At 36.6% G+C, this 23,223-nt stretch overlaps 2 protein-coding genes across 2 annotated transcripts in view; one reads left to right on the top strand and one right to left on the bottom strand.

Annotated features, from left to right (window-relative positions):
• AVEN (apoptosis and caspase activation inhibitor) overlaps positions 1–23,223 on the bottom strand; it is a 101,333-nt gene that overhangs the window by 60,377 nt on the left and 17,733 nt on the right. The window contains exon 2 of the mRNA XM_032689822.1: positions 18,683–18,863. Coding sequence (XP_032545713.1) covers positions 18,683–18,863 — 181 coding nt within the window. The remainder of the gene's footprint in view (positions 1–18,682; positions 18,864–23,223) is intronic.
• Positions 266–23,223, top strand: part of CHRM5 (cholinergic receptor muscarinic 5) — a 51,747-nt gene continuing 28,789 nt past the window's right edge. Inside the window, 2 exon segments of the mRNA XM_032689821.1 lie at positions 266–668; positions 766–1,002. The gene's annotated coding sequence lies outside the window, so the exon portion shown is untranslated.

Genomic DNA, 23,223 nt, shown 5'->3' with positions numbered 1-23,223 from the left:
GCTATGAATTGACTTTAACCTGAATGGCATTTTTAACCCTATGCATGACATACATCCACCACGTCAAAACAACTCTGGTCTGTTTTACCTGATCATATCCCAAAACCACATTTTTTTCCTGGTTTGTTTCTTGATGACAAGCTGCTAAAACACAGAGAACCTAGCAAACCTAGTATTATCATCTGCTGCTTTTTTCTTCTAGTACATACTGCTGTCCATCAGAAGAAATAATTAATGGTTCTATTATGTATGAAATCGTCATCCTGTCAGTTCAGTGACTGGTTTGAATAGCTCATATCTGCTACTCATTGATGCCATGCGTGCTCACTGTCCTGAGAGATGACAAAACACTACACCCTTTGGGATTTTTTTTCCCCTCTGCTCTAAAGCAGCATTTCACATCTGTGTCTGACAGAAGCATAAGGAGCTGAGAGAGGCAGACCTTCACCATCCTTCACAGAATAATGTTGCATGGATTAAAAGTTAAGACCTGATGTCTACTGATCCTGTATATTTCCTACAAAAACCTAAAATGTGGAGGATACCAAAATATGCAGGAAAATAACTTTTCAGTGTTGGAATAGCACCAGAAAACAGATGGAATTGACCTGGATTCTAAATATTTAAAAGATTTTTTAAATGGGTGCTGAATACTTGAGTTAACTGGGGTCGGTGCATTTGCCTTTTTTTTCTTTTTTTTTTTTTTTGGTGGGGAGGGGAAGATGCCAAGTTTACAGGTTCTTTTTTGTTACCTGATTAGGGCAGAATAAACAAAAATGCTGAATGTGGAAGAAATCAGATATTGGAGCTACCTGGAAATAAACTGGAAACAACTAATACCACAAGACCGAAGCAGCAGTGAACAACAAGACGCTGTGGAAAAGAAATCACAAGACGAGAGTGCACAATGCATTTCAAATAGGAAAAAGCTTCCTATCTGCTGAGTGAGTCTCAGTATATTCTGACAGAGCACAGACAAAGCTTCAATCAAATATCTCCTAGGTAAGTTTTTATTTCATATACTGCTTTAATTGTTTATCACATCAACATATACTTTCATGTATGGACAATAACTCAATGAATTTAAATTTCTTTACACTGATACTGAAGTTTGAATCATTCTGTGCCAGATATTTGATGTTCTTAGATTTCCCATACTGTTCAAATAACAGATCTCTTTTAATATTAAGGTTATTCAAAGGAAAAACTATTAAATGCTCTCTCTTGATGTATACTAGAGTGAAATATATCTTAAGATTTAAATCCTTTAAAATATTTTAATACCTACGTCCATGCATGGGTGTTTAAGAAAAAAAATTAATAAAAAGTCACATTTCCAAAAAAAAATTTACTGCACTTCATTATCTGTATAATCTAGCAAAGCAAACAATGTTTTGCACCCCAGCAGCAGATGTAAAAGGTTATCTTTCATTACAGAATAATGAATCTTTGTTTATATAAAAGGATATTAAATAAAGCTAGAAGTGTTGCTTAGTTATTTATGAAAGGTAAACTACAGCACAATAAGGAAACAGCACCATGTTAATACACCCCAAGGTACTGTGTACAGAGTTTCAATCAGAAGACTGGACATCGGTGCCCCAGCTGAAGTATAAAAAAGAAGGTACAGGTCATCTCATTTTTTTTTAATTCATTTGGAGCATTCACAACACAAGTCACATTGACATGAATTCTATATGGAAATAACATGCAAAACATTTTAGAACGAGATTCTAACATCTAGTAGGTCTTGAAAAATAAACACTGTATCTGTTAATCAAAAAACTACACTTAGAAGTCATAGAGAAAGCTACCTTTGCTCACACACAAAAAACCTCCCACAATCCTTGAAACTAAAAAAGCATTAAGAGTCATATATCATTTAACATACCATTTTATAGTATTTTGTATGCAACAGCAGCTTTGAAAAACTACAGCTTTGCTCCTACTGTTTTTTTCTGATTTTGCACAATTTTTTCTATTTACTAAGATGCAATATTTCTTCTTCTAGTACTGTTTTAAGTATCTCCTCTACTTCTCCTTGTATCACTTCCCTCATTTCTATTTAGCACATCTTATTATATGATATTCTTATTTAATGTAACCAGCAGTTCTTTTCTTGGTTTTTTTCCTTTTTATGTTTTGCTAATGTACTAAAATAATCTCTCTTCCTGATACTTGCTAAAGACAGACTCATTTGCCATTCACAAACACCTCTTTTGAACCCTTCATTTATGCACAAAGAATTTATGAATTCTACCAAGTGATAGAAGACTAAACTTACTTGCCAAAGACTAAAAAACTCAAGTTGATATGAGACAAGGCTCATCATAATATCAGGAGTCAACAACATACTCCCAAAATAACGGAATTTCTACCAGATAAGATATGTGAAACAAACTCTGCAGGAGAGGGGTCATCTCATGCATATTACTGTAGAGTACTTTATAGATATGAAATTCTTTCTACTTTGCACTGCCATAGAAGGGGGAAAAACTCATTTCTCTAAACACTCATACTTAGGTCTCCTGTTTAATACAGGCAAAGTCTATTAGTCTAACCCTTTTCCACTTTCCCATTTGCTGTCCCTAATGAGAACTTAATGGAATTTTTGCTAGTGCACCTATAACTCAGCCATTTTGTTGCTCACAGCTTCCAGCATTCTCTACATTTCCCCAGTTTCTGTCCTTCTCTTTTATAAGTAGCTCCAATTGGTCAATCAAACATCTTTCAGTCATTTTTTTCCTATGTCTCACTTCACACATTCAAGTGATCCAGTAAGAATTCTCCCTGTCTCCTTACGGGTCCTATACTACAGGCACTGATACTTTGTCTCACATCTAACAAACCAAGGAAAAAAAGCATCAGTTAAGAAGTAGGTTCTGTACAACATAAACTGAAACAATATATGGTGACAAGTTTCAACAACACCAGTCCAGAATTTTCATAACTTGAACCATCAAAGCCTACTACTACAACTCGATAACATTTGCAACAAGCAGGAGATGCAATACAGCTTTTGTCAGCTGATTTCAGAACACAGCTTTGTTTCTGCTGAATTTGGTTCAGAGTTGGAAGTAAAAAACAGAGAAAAATAAGAACTGGAATTCAACCTTTGATTCTCCAGTCACTGCTCTCACATCAGAAGAGTTTTAACTTGAGTTTTTGCCTCCTCTTTTGTAAAAGATATTGTTTATCACAGCTTTAAAACAAACAAATAAAAAAGCCCACCAAAAAAAAAAAAGGTGATTATTCAATGAAGCTCTCAAAAGACTTACTCAAAACTTAGTGGTTTAGAAACTTAAGAACTGAGAATTGCAGTTAGGGCTTTTTAAGCTCGGTTGTAAATATGAGACGGCTATGAACAAGTGGAAAGGTTTCTTACAGGAAGAAGAATTGGATACAACTAATATTTTTTGAAATACGTAATAATTTTAAAAGGTAGACTTTTTCAGATGTATGCATTAATAATTTTAAGTCATCAAGATAAATGCTATTTTTAAGTGCATTATTTCTCTTACTTATCCTCAAACAATTCAGATGCATTAACTAAGTGAATAGTTCATTATGAAGTTCCAAAACCTAAACTTCCACACAACCAGAAATAAATATATCATAAAATGTTTTCCAAAATGTGTAATTACGTAAAATCACCTCACCTGAAAGCAGTAAGTCAATATTTATTTTTCCAGCAGTTGTTCAAGGATCGCTAAGCATCTGACAAGGATATCTTTTCATTTCCTCTGTACTAAGCTGTTTGTATTTGTGAAATGAATAAATCACATCACAAAAATAACTACAGTCAATTGCCTAGAGAGGATGTCTGCTTAGCAAAACGGCACATGTGGTACATACAAAGAGGACCCCCTTCCCAACTAATTCAGCAAGTAAGAAATATTAAAGTGGCAAGATATGGTATAATAAACCTTTTAGAAATCATGCAAATGAGACACAAAACAAAAATGCAAACAGCTCCTTAAAGGTAGTTATCAGCTAATAGAAATCCACACCAAATATTCTGAGTTGTAAGGGTCTCATAAGGACCACTGAGTCCAATTCCTAAGAGAATGGCCCACACAGGGATTAAACCCACAACCCTGGTGTTATTAGCACCATGCTCTTACCAACTGAGCTAATCTCAGGGTCTAATGCACTCAGCAGCACGGACTTGTAGGTACACATACTCAGACCTGGTGACCTATTTTCTGCATTCACTTTCATGTCTACTCAAGACTATTATGTTACAAGTAAAACACAAGATACTTTTACACTTCCATCTTTTTATTAAGAGATAGAGCTTACATAACCTAATAGAAGTTATGCTCCTATAGTTAAATCACTGACCCAATAGGTTCATTTCACCTTGAGTTATAGATGAATACAAAATTCACCACAGCCAGTTGCATCTCTCTCAAGCCCTTTCATTAAATAATCCCCTGCCTCCAAAAATTACTGTAATGAGAAAAAAGGAACTAAAACACATCAAACCATTTGTGCTGTAGATACATGAAGATAATACTATGCAGTACTTCCAAACACATCCAAAGAGACATATTCCAAAAAGCCAAACTGACTGATATTGGTTATATTCATATCCCTCTTTTTTTGGTGTGGAATAAATAAGCAGTGCCAGTTCAGGCAAAAGCAGTTTATAAGTGATAAGGCACAGTGACAGACCTTCAGGCCTCTATCAGTATGAACTCTGAGTTAAAAGCTTACATACATTTACATAGGGTTTACATATATTTACAGCAAACATATAATGCTTTGTGAAGGGGTCTGACACGGCAAAGCAGTATCTGCAAAGAAAGAAACTTTGTTATGGTAGATGAAACTCTGTGCTCCTCAAAACCTGCAGCCCTGTAGCCTCAACTTAGATCTGTTCAGCTCATTCCTCTCTGTTGTCTGGTGGTCCTTTTGACTGCCGGTCCTTGACGAACTTGCAGGCAAGGCCTGCCTCCACACTTTAAATCTTAATTAACCAAATCTTGTATCACATTTTCCATTCCTTTTTCCCAGGATCAATATCACATACATGGATCTACAGTTACCTAAATCATTCTATTTTATAGCATTTTTTCAGTACTCTAGAAAAACATTCTTTTGTCTTCTTCAACATTCCTGAAATTATGAGACATTAAAAATATCCATTTGCATAGTCTGCCTCATTGAGCAGTATCGATGCTTTACAAAGAATTCAACTTGCTACTCCCCTACTATATATTTATACATCAAGCAGTGGTAAAGTAAGCAAGCTTGCTAAAAATATTAAAATTACGGAAAAATGAATCCTTTACAGTACCTCAATACCTTCCAATAGCTTTGAACTGACACCATCTCAAACTTTAAATACTAAGTTAGTGATTCCACAGCTTACAACAGGGAAGAGAGAAGAACATCACTCGGGAAAGGTCACATCATATCGAATTAGAGGTTCCATACAGCCCCAAATTCTGCACAACAGTGTCCAACAGCGTAAGTCTAAGGAAGCCTGAAAACAGGGCACACACATCAGGATACTTCCTCAGAATTATTCTGCCAGCCTCTAGCTATTTGCAGTTCAGGGATTTCTTGAGCCAGAGATAATGTCTTATTTATAAGATAACCTTTTCCAGTTGTTTTTGAACTTGTACAAAATTTCAGTTTCCACAAGATCCTGTGACAGACGTCCTTTCTTTGTTTCGAATTTGCTGCCAGATAGCTTCATTCAATATTCCCTACTTCTTGCACTAGAAAACACAATAGTAATTTCTTATTCATTATATCCATCCTTCATGATTTCACAGACAGCAATGGCATACTGTTTTCAGTCATCTATTTGGGGGGTTGAAGATCTCTATTCTACTCTACTCATATCATCCTTAGCCATGCCTTATATGTAAATTCATCCATGCTGTTTTCCTGCTGCCCTTTGCTGTACAATTGCTTCCTTGTGGAGCTTCTGGATCTGAATTGGGAAAAGTTACACAGTATGCCTGTGCCACCGACTTATGTGGTGACAAAATCGTGATGTGTTTTCTGTTTTGCTCTCTATTCTTTTCCTACTTTCTATGGCTCATTTGCTTTCAACTAGTGAAGAGTAACAATCACCTCAGACGACTTCGAATGTTTACACACACACAATGTACATCACTTAATCTGCAATGAGTTTAAATCTGTCATTTTTGTGGGTTTTTACTGTAACTCTCTGCAGTCCTCAGGCTATACAGAATTAGAGGGGAAATCACATGCACACCTTAAAAAGGAAGGTAACAACACATCAGATCAATTCAAGCGCCCAGCGCGACAACCGGCTCTGAGGGATTCTCTGTCACTGAAATTCACAGAATTACAGAACAGCTGGGGTTGGAAGGGATCTCTGGAGTGTCAAAAGCCTTGCTGTAGTCAAGGTAGACATATCTAAATCACAACGGACAACAGCTTTTAACAGTAGCTGTACTAAGAGATATGCCCTAAGTCAACCGATAACTAGGTCATAACTTACTTTGATGACTGTTCCTCTTATTCAGAAAAGCTCACCCTATCAGAAATGGTTTATTTGGCTTTGTAATCTATAAATTTTACCGTCTTTGTAAAATTTTTCAGGGAAGGAAACCCTTCCTCAAATTTGCCCCAAACCTTACTGAAACTGACTTTTTTATTGTATTTGCTATTTCACATGTCTTGCAGTTAAAAAATGAAGGAACTATACTTCAAAGATGTTTTTTGGTAGTATTTTATCTCTAACATCTAAAAGCAAATAATGGCAAACACTATGTCACCTAACAATTAAAATAATGTTTTAAAAATGTGTTGCAAGGAGAGGAGGAAATGGACTAATTTCTAAGTTTAGCAGTGCGAAGCTATCAGAACTCAGATATCTAAAAACAGGCTCTAGAAAAAAATTCATTTTCTTAAACACCTATACATACTCTTCTTAATAGGCTGTTTGAGAATTTTTACCTATTCTAATATAAATTAGCTGTAATACCATTATGTGGATATCATCTCTTCCTGACTGGTGTCATAGGTGTACAATATCACCGAAATATATGTTGTCCATGTTATATTTTCCCTGGATTATCCTACTGTGCTTTCCTTTCATGATTAAATGAACTCTAGTCACATGAAGTTACATTGCAAGTGTGGTTGTTCAGTGCTTCAGTTTTCAAAAATGCATTACAGCAGTTTCTTATCATACAGTATAGCTTGCTCAGTGAGTTATTTCTGTAACAGAACAAACTATTTCAATAGTCCTTTTTGAATGAAATAATTTCAATTTGCAGTCAGTCTGGGAGATTGACAGACTTCAGGAATAGAGCTCAGATTATTTTATTCTAGATACTTAGAAAAAAACACTGCCTATAGCATCTGTCACCACCATAAAGCATTTGCAATTGTGAGGTAAAATAATTACCTCTCTCTATAGCTTTTTTTTAACTAAAAAAATGTCCTTCTGGTTTTCTTAATTCATGCCAAAATTTACACCATAAATACTTTTTTCCTCTACTGAGCAAGTTCGTAAACGTAAGTTTTTAATTCATACTCCCAACTGTGCTTCCCAAAGGGGTTCCATTGTTCACTTCCTTAGTTTCCTATAACCACTGCAGCAATGGAAAATGGTAGTATGTTAAAATACTTTAAAGTAGAAAGGTTTGCAAATAGAAACCCCCCAAGAACTATTATAGGAGTCTTCTATTAATAAATGAACAGCCAAAAGAAAATTGTTAAAGTTCAGATGAACAGATACAGATAAACTGTTTTGAAGTACAGGCACTAAGCAGAAATAATCACTAGGGGGTTTTTTGTAGTTGTTGGGATTTTTTTTTTTAACACAAAGATAACATGACCAAATCAAACACTTAAAGACTTTAAAATGCTTTGTCTCTAGTTAAATGTTACTTTACACGGAGATATTTATAAAGACCAATTTTCTTTGACAAGCTAAACTGTGCTTGTAAGGTACAGGTATGAGATCTGATGCTTTCAGATTACATTTCTACAAGTTAATTTAGTCATCTCATACTTGTAGGTAATTTTCCTCTAAGTGACTAGATTGTTCTTCCTGGAGGCTTCTACTCCTCCCTTTTTTCTCTTCCTCCTCCTCATTTTTCATATTCAAATACAACTCAGAAAAATAAAGTTGTCTATGGGACAGAAAGACAATATATAAAACCAAGAGCAAGTGAACACTTAATAAGACATCATGAAATGAACAACAGAAAAAAGATAAAGGAAGGGGGAGACAGAATCACGTGGAGTTACAAAAAAGCAAGAGAGAATGTAGTCCCTTATTTGCATTAGAAAATTTACTTGTTGTCAATATTCTAACGGTAAATGTACATTAAAATAAATCAGAAGTAGGTATCTGGATTTAATCCAATTTAATCCAATACACATGCATGCTACCACCAAAAAGAGAGCTCTTGCTTCTTCTCTTACTAATAGCAATTCTTGTATTTCCCTGATTCCACAAGATCTTTCCCTTCTCACCAGCTGTTCCATTTCATGTTCCTGCCAACTCTTTTGCACCATTCATGCAGTCAAATCAGGCAACTAGATCCATATCTGGTGATGGGCCAAATCCATAATATCACTGAACTGTCTTTCAAACTCTTTTCTCCAGAAGACAGGAGGCAATCACAATTTAGTATCAAGGGTAGAAGCAAAATATAAAGCAACTTCAAATTCTGTCCTGCCGAAATCTATCTTCTAACAACTTTAGAAACATTAGGTACACATAGAAGAAAAACCCAACCAGCTCTAACAAGGCTCCATCAGTAAAGAAGTCAGGGCAAAAGTGCTGTTTTCCATTAAAACCGCTTTGGTACACTTTCTTGGGCATTGGAAGGGTGACGGAACCCTACAAACAGAATATCTTTTCCTGAACAGTAAAAATTGTATAGACTTTCTCTCTGGGATTATTACTCTTGCACCCAAAGCACTTTATTTACTTAGAAAAATCTAACTCAGATTAGCTCCCCTTATCACTGAACTGTCAGTTTAAAATAGTTGACTTTCCAAAACTTCCATTCTGCCAGCATTTTCCCAGCAGTAAGTTAACCAAGTGTCTCAAATGAAAATTTCTTTGCTATAAATATCTGCAATTATGGCCTATCGAGCCTTTATGACACAAAAATCAGTAGAATTATATCATTGTATTAAAGCATTCCACCTTGAATTAGTTCTTCCACCTTGCCCCTCACATTTTGTGATATACACTTTTCAGTGACACATTTTCTGCATACTGAAGCACATGCATATACTCAAGGAAAAAAACCACATTACCACAGGCTGTTTTCAATCAACAGTATAAAAAGTAGAGAGAGTACAATCAGTTTCACAATCCAAATTATCCGCAACAGATTCAGAAATACCATGCTTTATAAACTGAGATGATGAGTGTGTACTGTCAAAGGAAGGTCATCTGATTCACGTTCCAGTAAAGGTTGAAAATGAGTCAGAACCAAAGAAAATATAATTCTTCCCCACTTGCACCCTATTCTGACCCTCAAACATGCTTTGTATTAAAAGAGTTTTTAGTTCACAAATTTACACACGCAGAAGGTTTGATTTGCAAGAAAGGACAATAGGATATAAGAGTTCCCTTGAGGGTGGAATAGTTAACACAACTCTTGTTTTGAAACAAAAACTTTGGCAAATCTCAGTATGCCTTTGACATTCTTCAAGAAAATTACTCAAATCTAGACAAAAAAATAAGCTGTTTCAGAAAAAAACCAAATCTTTTAAATGCTTAAAAGAGCCATCTTCCTATACAGCACCCAGAAATGCCAAAGACACCACTTCCCTGATGAGCTTAGAGCGAAGAACAGGCAAGAGAACACAGACTAGATGAGGAGCTAACATGTGATTTAGACAGGTACAAAACTATGAGGCAGAGAAGGATCAAAAGAAAGCCTACACTAGAAGTTGGATGTAGAAACTGGAAATTCTTGAGCAACAGGATGAGATGAAGGAAAGAATCACCTGAAAATGAATAGCTGTGACTCCAAAAGTATTAAAAGAAGAGAAGGACTAAGAGAGTCCAAACCATCAGTAGAAGATTTGAGGAGAAATTTCAGGACCACAGATGGGATAAGAAGAAAGGAGAAGCTGCAGCCAAGATTAAGGAAGAAACAGGCACTCTGTTCCCTTTAGAGCACTATCTACTTCACAGCCCTTCTTTCATTCCAGAACCAATGTTTAGAAATAGCACTGCTCCCTGCAAACAAATTTCTGAGAATTTTGCTAGAAGAATAGGTCTCTCAGTCTCTTCTGAGAGACGCAATCTGATCACAACACTGCTTTGGAGCATTCATCAATGAACAAGGAAGTATTCCATCATAGCTATTTTGTTTGTTAACTGATATTTGGAATAAATGTATCCTTATGAGAAATGGAACAACAAATGAAGTTTGGTTTCTACAATTAAACCAACCTGCTACATCTGATAGTCTTATCATCCTTACCATATGTAGTGGGTTGACCCTGGCTGGACAGAGGAGAGAAAATATGACAAAGGGTCCATGAGTTGAGATAAGGACAGGGAGAAATCACTCACTGATACTGTCTCAGGTAAAATAGACTCACAATGGGGATCTTAATTGAATTTATTACTAACAGAATCAGAGTAGGAGAATGAGAAGTAAAATAAATCTTAAAAACACCTTCCCCTCACCTTCCCTCTCACTCCTTCCTGAGTTCTACCTCCTCCCCCTCCCAGTGGTTCTGGGAGATAGGGAATGGGGGTTACAGTCAGTTCTTCACAGCTTGTTTCTGCCCCTGCTCCAGTGTGGGGTCCTTCCCACAGGAGACAGTCCTCTATGAACCTCTCCAGCATCAGTCCATCCCACAGGCAATAATTCTTCACAAACTGTTGCAATGTGGGTCACTTTTCCATGGGGTGCAGTCCTTCAGGCACAGGCTGCTCCAGTGTGTGTCCCCCACAGGGCCACGAGTCCTACCAGGAAACCTGCTCCAGCATGAGCTCCTCTCTCCATGGGTCAGCAGGTGCCTGACAGGACCCTGCTCCAGCACAGGCCTCCTACAGGGTCACAGACACCCATGGGCATCTACCTGCTCTGGCACAGGTCTCCTCCAGGGGCTGCAGGTGGATCTCTGTGCCCTCGTGGTCCTCTGTGGGCTGCAGGGGCACAGCTGCCTCACCATGGTCTGCACCATGGGCTGCAGGGGAACCTCAGCTCTGGCACCTGTCCCATCTCCTGCCCCTCCTTCTCCACTGACCTTGGTGTCTGCAGAGCTGTTTACATGTTCTCACTCTGCTCTTCTCTGGCTGCAATCTTCATCTCTGCAGTAACTTTCTTTTTCCTTCCTAAATATATTATCACAGAAGCATTACTATCATTCCTGATTGACTCAACCTTGGCCAGTGGTGGGTCTGTCCTGGAGCTGGCTGAAATTGGCTCTGTCAGACATGGGGGAAGCTTCTGGCAGCTTCTCAAAGAAGCCACCACTGTAACCCCTTCGCTACCAAAACCTGGCCACAGAAGCCCAATTCACCATAACCAAAATATTCTGATCTTATAACTTTGTAACATTTCCTCTTATTTCTTTCTCAAATGTAAGCTGCTGAGAAATGGAGCAAAAGTATTACGATTAAAACAAATACAGCTCCTCCAAATCAATCAACACCTTTTAATATTACCACAGAAGTGATACCTAATAATGTCATAATTGAAAAGGAACCAATACTTTACCAACAAGCAAAAAAAAGTCTCTGCTCGAAAAAGTTTATAGTTCAATTCAGGTGATTTAACAGTGTTTCAGAAGCAAAAGTATAAAAAATAATTCAAGAGAAAAAATTCAAATCAATTAAAAGTACTATATAGCAACAAAGAAAATTACAAAGTTCCTGTAATAAAACAAAAATTCCAAGAAAGGAGGAATGGTAGAAAATAAATAAAAAGTAGTAAAAACAGGTGTAAGGGAACAGGAACGTAGTGGCAATAACATACTGAATTTTAAAAATTAATACTGGAATATGAAATGTACCATCTGAGTACAAGAGTCAGAGTAATTCAGTTTTGGTTAGAGGATTTCAGTGGCAGGAATGTCAGAGATGTGGCAGAGACCGTGATGACCAACAGGAGGCCTAGTCAGACAAAACAGTTTAAGGGGCACTATAAAAACAAAGGCATTATTACACAGAAGAAACAGTGAATCACATGAGTAGACATTTTTATCTACCTCTCAAGCCTACAAATATCAAGTAGTGGACGTGACAACAGCAAGACAGGAATAAGGACAAATTGCTCCACATTTAAACTTACTGATTTGTGATTTCATAACTAAAACACACTTCAACACAATTCAGCAGAAATAACATCAATATATAGAAGCAGCAAAAGATTAGGACGCAATGTTAGAGAAGGATGTTGGTCAGAAAACTTTTTAAATCCAGAAATCTGGAACTTCACAAATAAATGAGTGCACTCAAGATGTGAAAAATCTAAAGATTATGGAAAAGCTTACTGCAATGATTTTATTAGGAAGAAAATTTAACCCCTTTAGTCTGCAAATCTTACTCTATTCAGTCCTATATCATAAAGCATACAAATTTCTCTGAAACATTGTAAACTTTCAGATTTTTCTTTTATTACTTACCATTAGTAATACAGTACTATAACTGACACATATATAGCCACATAGTTCTAAGATATCAGAATGTTAAAATGAAGACATTATCCTACACTTACATACATTCAAATCATGGAGTCACATTATACTTCTCCACTTCAATCACAGTTTTGGTTACATTTTAGATAAAACTTAGGAGGGAAAAAGGCAAAGATATGAAAGCATATATGAGTACAGATTACCTATTTATTACAGGAAAACACATTTATCAAGAAAATGTAATTAATACTTAAAATCTGGCACCCCCTATTTCTAGTTCAGACCGAAAAAAAAAAAATGACAGCTTGGCTTGTCTGATTAGGAAAAAAAAAAAAAGATGAATTTCTGTAATGTTAGGAACAGTTCAGGAGGAAGCACTGAGCAGATGGGGAACCGGCTTCCACTGACGCCTAGGCCTGTGATTTCACTGCAAATCTTTATTGTGGAAGGGTTTTTTCTGTTTGTTTGAGAAGAAAGGAAGTAGGGAAGAGACTGCATTTTTGTTGATTTCAGATACCTACAGGTACATAAACCAGCAGTATCTCTTAGGTCTATTAACAAGCCCAAAGTTGCAGACTGCCCTGGGTATAACTGTTGCAACAAAAACATGTGCAAGTGGAAGTGAGACCACTTGGATTAAAAGCCTCCACAGATGGGAAACGTTTTTTCGAAAAGAAAAGGAAAGTTCAAATGTGCTGGAATGCAGCTAGAAGGAGAAGCAGGATAGGAGAGCATGGCATGGAAACTCAGAGAACGTTTAGGGAATGAAGTAGTAAAAAACAGAGAATGAAGTAGTAAAAAACGGAGAACATAGGAAAGATGTAAGTAAAGCACATGCCCATACCCATTTAGTTCAGGAGTGCATAAACTAGGAACACTCTCTGTTACCAACCCTTAGTGCAAAAGTGTAATCATCTTTCAAGACCAGTAACCTGGTACTAACATCAAAGGTGTTGATAATTAATAAGAAGTAAGCAACACTGCTATGTTCTACATGGAGTTCATGTCACCTGATGAAAAGCAAGAACATGAAGTTTTGCATCAGTTGAATTTCTGACCAAGTAAGAAGTAGTAGAAGTTGGCAAACAAATACCACTGAAAAGTGGGACCCCGATATATACAGTAATCCAAAGCAATAATAAGTTAGGCATTTCTGTAAAAAACACTGATTTTCAGCTATTCTCTAGAATTTTAAAATTCAAAGGATTCTTTCTTAGCATCTGAACCACGTCCTGCTATTGCCATTCTTTTTGTTTGAGCAGAATTACCATTAAAAACAAGAAACAAGAAAACTGTCTTACTCTTCACTCTACTTTTTTTTTCCCCAAATCTCTGTCAGTATATATGTAAGATAGAGAAGTTGAAGGAAAACCTATCTTTAACACAAGCCTTGCTTTACAAGTTTATGTGTTCAGGTTTTTTAAGACAGCCAAACATCTTCTGTATACTTTTAATTCTCAGCTATATATTCACAATGCAAATGACAAAAAATGCAGCAACATATTACAAGAGATACATCAAAATTAAACAGAGACCCAAAAGCAAGAGGTTAAAAAAACAAAACAAAAGGGTTTTAGGGAAGGGAATATTACTGCTACTTCATCATTCCTATACTTATTGTTCATTACTATCATGCTCCAGTAACTGCTCTTTTGATTTTTGTTCCATGTTTTTTATTGTATTCAAGGGCTTGGTACTTACAGAAACTATATGTATTCTATATATGTATTCAAAACCATTCTGCCAGTTTTGTTTGAACTACACAGCATTTCTTTTCTTACCCTTTAAGGCATCAGAATTATTCAGCCACGGCCTAAAAAACCAAATGGGAAAAAAATTCATGTCCGTAATTACATTTTTTCATCTTGATAATCATCATATTTGCAATTCAGCACATTATTATTGAGGCATGTATGTTGGTAATTTTTGGCTGTGGTACTGCTAATGCCTACCATGTCTAAAGAAAAGTAATCAAATCCCTGGATATATTTTGATCAGCTCATTAATGAGATTTTAAAAATATATTTTTAAACCTAAAGCATCTATTCAGAGACAAAAACCTAATAAACAAGTTAAGTCTATTGTAGGTCACTTAACCCTCATCTGTCAAAAAATGAGGGCAGTTCTTCAAACATGGCAGAATTCTGCTAGCAAAGTAAGGTTATCCTATCACTTCCACTTCTCTTGTTCTTTACGCTTCAACAGCATTTTTACTAAATTGATTCAAGACATATTCCCTGAAGGCTCCACAATGGACTTGTATTCTACATCAGCTACACATTAAAAGCAGTACAGAAAAGTTTGTTTTGCTATATTCAAGGTTAATTAAAAATAAATAAATTACAAAATGCTAAAAAAAGGAATGAAACATACTTAAAAACTTATCACCCTACTTTACACACAAATATAATAAGCCCTAAGAAAGAAGCTCTATCAGGTTAGTGACACCAGTTGTTACCAAAGCCACCTGGAAGTTCTTACTTGAGACTATTTTCAGCCGCCTTTTGAACTACTCAGTATGAAATTTTCCAGGTCTACTGTTTGCTTCAGGTAGCTTTTCCTTTTCCCTCCCCTAAGCACTACCTTTTAAAGAAACCCAGAGAGTGGTTGGAACATTTTTCTACTGTGAGAGAATCTGAGAGGCTGTAACCACTTTCCTGCCCTGAACTAGTAACTTGAAGTCAGACTGGACAATGCTTTTTTATGAAAGAGGTACACTGTGCTCTTTTTGTGAAAATATGACCTGACTTAGCCAAGGTACAAGCTTCTAGAAATCAAAGTTTGTACCTATTTTTTGCAAGATCTGCTGGAGCTTAACAACCAACCGCCAAACATCCTCAGTGGCCTTTTGTATGTCATCTGAATGTGCAAGGCAACTGAATTAAGTTTTTTCTAATCTCTAGTTATGAGTGAAGAGTCAGATTTTCACTGTAAAAGAATCACAGAATATTCTGAGTTGGAAGGGACCCACAAGGATCTTCAAGTCCAACTCTTTGATGAGTTGGCCCATCCAGGGATTGAACACACAGCATTGGCATTTCTGCAGCCTCAACTATGCTGATATCCCTAACAGAGTTGAAAACAGTGGCCTGTCACTTCACATTGTTGGGTAACTAAGGAGAATTTAGGGTGGAGAAAAAATGGAAGGAACAGCTTGTAGTGGAGACCAGAATTGGACTCTTGAAAGAATAAAGTGGGATTGACTAGACAATGAAAGAAACTAAGAGGAATGTAAAATGAAGTAGTGGATTAAACCAAAATGAGCAATGCCAAGCAGAACAATGCAGAGCTGGGGATCACCAGGACTGGACAGAATGAGGGACAGATATTCTATCTCTGACACAATCTGACTGAGTTGGATTTTAATAAAAGTACGTGGAAAGGAGATGGCTCACAACAAATGACTGAAAAAAGACCCATCAACAGGAATCAGACAAGATGAAAAGACAGCAGAAGCAAGGGAAAGTGAGAAGAATTTGTAGGCAGGCAAGGGCTGGCAGCAGAGAGACAGCATGCAATCAAGAGACAGTCTGGGACTAGTCAGGCCTAAATATTTGATTGAAAAGACAGGATCAGTGCTGCCCTAGAGACTGGTTTGAGGCAGGGAAAAGCTGGAAGTATAGGCAAAAACCTAAAAAAAGTGTTTGTCTTCAGAAGCTTTTAAAAACGTAAAACAAAACACCCTAAAGACTTAAGATGTCTGCAAGTATCTGCAAACTTCTTTCTCCTCCTCAGAAAAAATATCCCACTTTCCACTAATACTGATAAAAATACCATGTAAGAAGTCATAACTTTGTTCCTTTCTTAATTCAAGCAACAGTAATGTTCGTGTACTAAATTTAAAGTTCTAATCCTGCTAATTATTAACCTGACACCCATATCACAGAGCATCTCATTTTGCTATTTTTAGGTTGCTTTTAACTAGAAAATTACACCTAGAAGCACTTTTACAGGATATTAAACAAATATTTGCAGGATATCAAACAACCAGGGCATTTTAATTCCTTGGACATCAGGAATTCCTCCATTTAAGTTTGTCTACTAGAATTAATATTCTGTCTTTATTACATTATGCCAAACTCTTTTTTCTATGCTTTCTCATTCAATTAACAGGATATTTTCTGGGAATAAATCCAATTTTATCTTGAAGGATGACACTCCCTTCAAGATCCTGCATTCAATATTATGGAACCTAAATGTTACATAGCAGAACAGGTTTTCAATCTGAGCTTTTGCCAAAGAATCCTTAGCTGGCTGCATTAATTACGTTGTTATGTATCAATAGTAAATCACAAGACTTTAAGACTTTTCTAAGCTTCTCTATTACTGAAAAAAGGAAATTTAACTCCATTCCCTCTCCAGTACTCCCTAACTGCTTGTTGCAATTAATTGGATCCATTTTGCAACTTCAGAATGTTAAACAGAAATATACTAATAGCAGCAATTATCAAATAAAGCACAGGTGCAAGCTTCTTCTCAGATCACTATAAATAAAGATGTCTGTATTCTCAGTTTTCATACATAAGCCAAAAAAAAATAACCCTGCCAACATATACTGCTTTTTGAAGTATATCAAAAGAATATACTGCACTATTGCAAGAATAGTGCAAGAAATCTGCACTATTGTTTAGAAGGTACTTTTTTCTTCTTCTGAAAGGAAGTACTTTATTTCATTGCTGTTTCTTATCAATTTATTTTATTGTAAGAGAACGGTCGCAATATATCCTCTACCAATCAAAGATTTAGAATTAATACATAGAATGAATATATGAATACTAACAAGATTTTAATTTGAGACATTGAAAGAATCTAAAGAGTAAAATAAATAGGTTGGCAAAAACTGCATTGAAGTATAACTCATCAAACATATAAATTAGTAGAGCTAAATACTATTTTGTTGCAGCCTCAGTTCAAAAGTACTATTTTTCAGAACAATTTTAAAGACATTCTGAAGGCTAACTACAGAGTTATTAAAGTTTGTTTTAGAAAACTGAACCATGGATACATGCAGCTCAGGGTAGGCCTCTTGATTTAAGCAGTTTTGAATTGCAGTATCTGCATTCCTCGGTTACGTACACAGGTCTGAGGTCCATACCGTGACTCCAACACAGTTTACCATGCAACATACCATTCCAAGAAGTCAATACACATTTCATGATCCTATGATTAAAAACTGACAGATTAGGCCCAACTTCACAACGTTCATTGAAACAGAACTTCAGAAATTGATTCTTGAACACAGAAAGGAAGCTCTGGTCTTTGTTACTTTACTGTAGCTAACTTCTAACTTACCCCACCAAGCTGTGGCTGAAAAATCCAGTTATTTAGATTTGGAGATTTCAGAGCTTCCAAGGTGCTAAAAAAAACCCCCATAATACATTGTTTGTAGCTTTCTACTGAATGGTATTCCAACACAATGACACATCTTAGTTTCTAAAATAATTTTAGGTAATTGTTTTTTGTGTAACTGTCTATACTATCCATGTACAGCTAAAAAATCCCAGGATCTAGTACAACCTGTCTCTCCACCTCCTTGTTTATTATCTCCTTTAAAGAAGGGAAAACAACTGATCTTTACTTTCCGAGGAGAGTAACACTTGCTATTCACGCACACATCTGTACAGAGCTGATTACAAATCTCTGCCAAAACAAACAACTGCAAGCAGCTGCCTGACTGTTTGCTGTGTTAAGTCATACCAGCAACCTTTTTTGTTTCCTGGAAAGCAACTCAATGACCAAGATCAGCAAAAAATTTATTGTCAGCAGGAATAAGCTCAATGTTACTGGATGCTGCACACACTCAGACCCATATTTTCACAAGAAGGCTATAAATGCAGCCAGGAGCCCCCTTTTACTTCCCATCTGTCACAGCTCAGTGCAGCCTGGATGCTATAAGGCTGCTCCCATGAAGACTTGGAACACTCCTAAATACATAAATGGCAGACTTACTGGACAGATAAGAATAGTGTTCTAGGGTCCTGTTTCATCATCAAGGACAACAGCCAGAAAAGTAGTAATGTTTCAAAATGCAAAACTAAAAAAACCCTATAAACTGGAAAATGCCTACCTGCTGAGCTAAGCAAAACACTGAAGTCCGTTCCTCTCTGTAACTCCCCATGTTCATTCTGTTCCTCTTTTTCTGTATCTTCATAGCGGTTCCAGTTGGAAAATAACTTTCTTCTTGAATAGCATTTCAATTCTTCCTTCTCTTCTTCCTGTCGTGATTCGGTATCATCGTCCTCCGCTACCTGTGACATTTAAATAGACAGCTAAGCCACTGCAACTCAACAGCAATTTGTTCTGTATTTAAACTATCATTCATACAAACAACTCCAATCACTGCAATAAAACCCAGAAAGACAAATTTACCTGGATCCCCATCAACATTTTAGATCAGGTGCTACTAGCTTCCTGAAGTATAGGTAACTCATGAATAGTGTATGTAATTAAAAGCACCTAGTGAAGCTCCAGCTCTTACAGGGCTCAAGCAGTCACACTGATACCAGTTCCACTGCTTTCCCTCCCATTCTGGAAACCCATAATGTATAGGTTCCTTCCTAAAACTGGTAATGGGTAGGGAGTGGAACTAAGAATTTAATCCCAATATCTCTGTCCAAGTGTTGCAGTGATATAGATGATAACTGAAAAAGCTGATGATTGTAGAGCAGAATAGGAAAAGAAAACAAATTCTGCAGAGAAACATCTTGGAAATGGTTATGTACATAAGAATTTCCATCATAACCAACTACAGTGTCTTACATCAAGTAATATGGAATAATTAATCAAATTAATTTCCTTCATGAAAGCCATTTCATGGAAATAGACATGAAAAAATTAAATAGGTTAGCAGTCAAGCTACTAGCCTAACCTCCTAAAAAGCTCTAGGGTCAAAAAGAGAATTCACTGCAGAGTCAACTTAAGATACAAGTGAAATAGGCATTTGCCACAAGTACTCAACAGCTATGGAAGACTCTCCCGTTTTGAATCCTCTATATATGCAGTTCTCCCAGAGCTGGGGGTTCAGCTGGAATAAACATTGGTTCTCAAACAGAAATATTTGCTTCCTGGAGGAAGGAGCACTCAACAAGTAAGAAAAGAATTGACACCAATCAGAAAAGTTCTGTACAAGATAATTTCTGCAGAGGCTTAAAAAGCACTGAAGTGCTGGAGTAAAGGAGCTGAGAAAGAGGTTCCCATCAGGGTGGCTCCCAACATTCCTGCTGACAGCTCCACTCTCTTTTCTCTCTTTACTCCATCTCTCCTTTCAAACCACAGTGTATTGAAGCCATAGGATTAAATTTTGCTGTCCCAACAATAAGTACATTCTTCATGTCAAGAACAGCGAAATTCCAAGTTAATCTACACTACTGTAAAGATTAAAGTCATCTCCCTTCAGTGTAAACTAATTTAAAAAGCAAGAAACCTTTCACCCTTACAGCTCCCCATCAGATACTGGCTTTAAGGAGGACTTTGGCTTTTATAGTTTAACCCAAATGTAATCCTGAAATAAATATGAAAGGAAACTATTCATGTTTAAACAAGGCCCCTATAAGTGAAAAGCTGCAACATCTTGTGCAGAAACATTAACAAATCTCTCGTAGTTGCTGTGTTTCTAAAACTACATTAGGGTTTGGGTTTTTTAAGCGTGCACTGTGAATGTCCATACTGCTACAACATCGAACAACCTGGTGAAAACAACTGCACAAAGCCACTATCAGGAACAAATCACTATCACTTGTCTAATTTGTTTTAGAATCAACAAGTTCCTTTCACAGAAAGGATGCAGAGCAAAGTAGTACGTTTTAAACTGATTTCAGAAATCCATTGCAAAGAAGCTCTGGAGCCCTCAGCATAAGAACGACATGTACCTGTTGGAGCTGGTCCAGAGAAGGGCCACCAAGAGGATCAGAGGGCTGAAGCACCTCTCCTATGAGGAAAGGCTGAGAGAGCTGGGGTTGTTAAGCCAGAAGAGGAGGCTCCAAGGGGATCTTATTTCAGCCTTCCAATACCTGAAGGGGGCTCATAGAAAAGAGGGAGACTGGTTTTTTTGCATGGGCAGACAGTGATAGGACAAGTTTTAAACAGAAGGGAAGGTTTATATTACATGTTAGGAACAAATTCTTTACCCAGAGGATAGTGAGGCACTGGAAGAGGTTGCCCAGAGAAGCTGTGGCTGCCCCATCCCTGGAAGTGTTCAAGGCCAGGCTGGAAAGGGTTTTGAGCAACGTGGTCTAGTGGGTGGTATCCATGCCCATGATGGAGGGTTGGAACTTCATGTTCTTAACAGTCCCTTCCAACCCAAGCCATTTTATGATTCTATAACCCCTGGATGTATTTAAAAGAGGTATAGATGTGGGGCCTCGGAACATGGTTTAGTGGTGGTCTTGGCAGGGTTTGGTTAATAGCTGGACTTGATGATCTCAAGAGTCTTTCCAACCTAAATGATTTCACAATTCTGTGATTGTGAGAGTTTGGATTCTCCTGTGTTTGATGTCTTAAAAATGACTACCCAGAATATCATAAAAGTAGCAAAATTGGAACTAAAACAATGACTTCCCAAGAAAAATAATCCACCAAACTTCATAAGCAAGCTTCTTTCAGCACTGTTTGAGAGATTTGGTTAAGAACAGCATGAAGGAATGGTAAAATCACTGAAGAGATTAAAGGTTGCCATAATTACACAAACATACTCCCAGTTGTCAAACAGCTGACAAGAAGAAAAATATTCTGTGCATTCTCACCGGTTCTGTGCAATTTTTAGGCAAATTCTCTATTCTTTCTATTCATCAGATAAATACACTAAAATGGGTGTTGTGGATAAACGGTTGGTTGTGTGGGCAAGGGGATGAAGTAGCAACTATATTACTGGAAACTGATGCAGAACTATAATTTCCACACAACAAAGGCCAAATCCACTTACATCCAGATAAAAATAAACCTACTTCTTTTCTGTTCTTCTCTGTGAATCGAATGATTTGCTATAATCCAGCAAACCTAGTGAAATTCAGTGCCCAGAATAACTTGGAGCTGATATGATTCACAAGACAAAGCAAGAATAGTGCTACACACATAGATCAGTTTTGCACTTTACTTTTAAGAAAAAATTACAATCACCTTAGGCAACTATGACACTATCTACAATTACTTATTACAGACCTGTTTGAAGAATTCACCATTTTCAGTTGTCAACATAAACAAATCAGGAGTATCACATTCTTATTTTAACAAGCTTCCAGTAAACTAATATGGATTCAAATGTTTACTCTTAAACTGGACTAAATTCTTTTCCACATTCTGTTATTAGCTATGTTATACAGTGCACCTCAAGGAAATTTCATTTCTTAGAAGTAAAATAGTTAACTTCAAGAAATAAACTACAAATTCTCAGGAACAATAATAGCAGTTACGCATCCTGGTTGCCCAAGTACTGTCCTGATGCTTACTGTTGAAACGAATAAACTTCAAATACAAATCTGTTTCATTTCCAATAAATATTTAATGGAAAATTTTACATGATGCACTGTCATGCTACAAGATAAAACTGCAAATAATCACTTTTGAATATTCAACATTCAATCAACTTAAAGATGTGTATAAACCATTAAAATTATCAAATACATTCAAAAACTCTGATCAGTGAAACTTCAGACAATAATTTGCTTCTACCATCTCACATGAGACAGCTACCATCTAAAGTAACAACCTCAGAAACAAATAAGCATATACTTCAATCACCTTCCTCTTAGCTGCCTATTCAGCTACACTATATACTGCTACCATGGTCATCCCATCCTACTGAAAATGAGTCTTAATCAGTACAGAGCAAACATTTGTCCTATGCCTAATGAAATAAAATAACTTCCCTTCTGCCACATCCCCAAATAACAGATGATACGAGCTGAAACAAATTCTAGAAGCCAACTCAAATATAACCTTTAAAACGGTATTACTTATGTAAGGGAAAAACTTAAGCCTTTAAACAGTACTGAACTATATCTACACATTATTGCTCAGTGCTATAACGCACCATGATACCACAGAAGGTATAATATCTATCTGTTGTGCCTCTGTTTAAGGTAGGATTACGTGCATTATCATTTGCACACTGCACTGAAATTTTGAAAGTGGGGAAAGTATGCAAAAGCCCAGTTGAATGAAACCTGGAAACCTTCAGACTATTCTGCATATCAGAAGAACAAAAAAAGTATACACAGTATTTTGCCTAAACACTTCAGCGCTCAAACAACAGTGAAAGAGCCAAGCTCCCTTGTAGAGGAACTTGCAAGATTTAGAGTCTTCTGCCAAACAATGCATTTTTATCCTTTACCAGAGCTTATGACTTCACTTTTCTTCTAAAGAAAAGCTAAGTGAATAGCACAAATGACCCCAATCTACAACTTACCACAGCAAAAGGATACTTTAGTACACTATTTTTACATACATCTTTAGAGACAGTATGGTATTGAGAAAATACAGGAAAATGTGGTCTTTAATTCAACTTTTCTTACATATGAGAACATGTTGATGCACGCAGTTCAGGAATTAACGTGTTAAAATGAAGTAAACATTGTTCTGAACAGGTAATTTCCCCTGGGATCATTCTTCTGC

The sequence above is a fragment of the Chiroxiphia lanceolata genome, chromosome 6, assembly GCF_009829145.1.
Source record: "Chiroxiphia lanceolata isolate bChiLan1 chromosome 6, bChiLan1.pri, whole genome shotgun sequence".
NCBI classification, from domain to species: Eukaryota; Metazoa; Chordata; class Aves; order Passeriformes; family Pipridae; genus Chiroxiphia; species Chiroxiphia lanceolata.
Note: the sequence above shows the minus strand (reverse complement) of the source record. Positions and strands in the feature narration are given on the sequence as shown.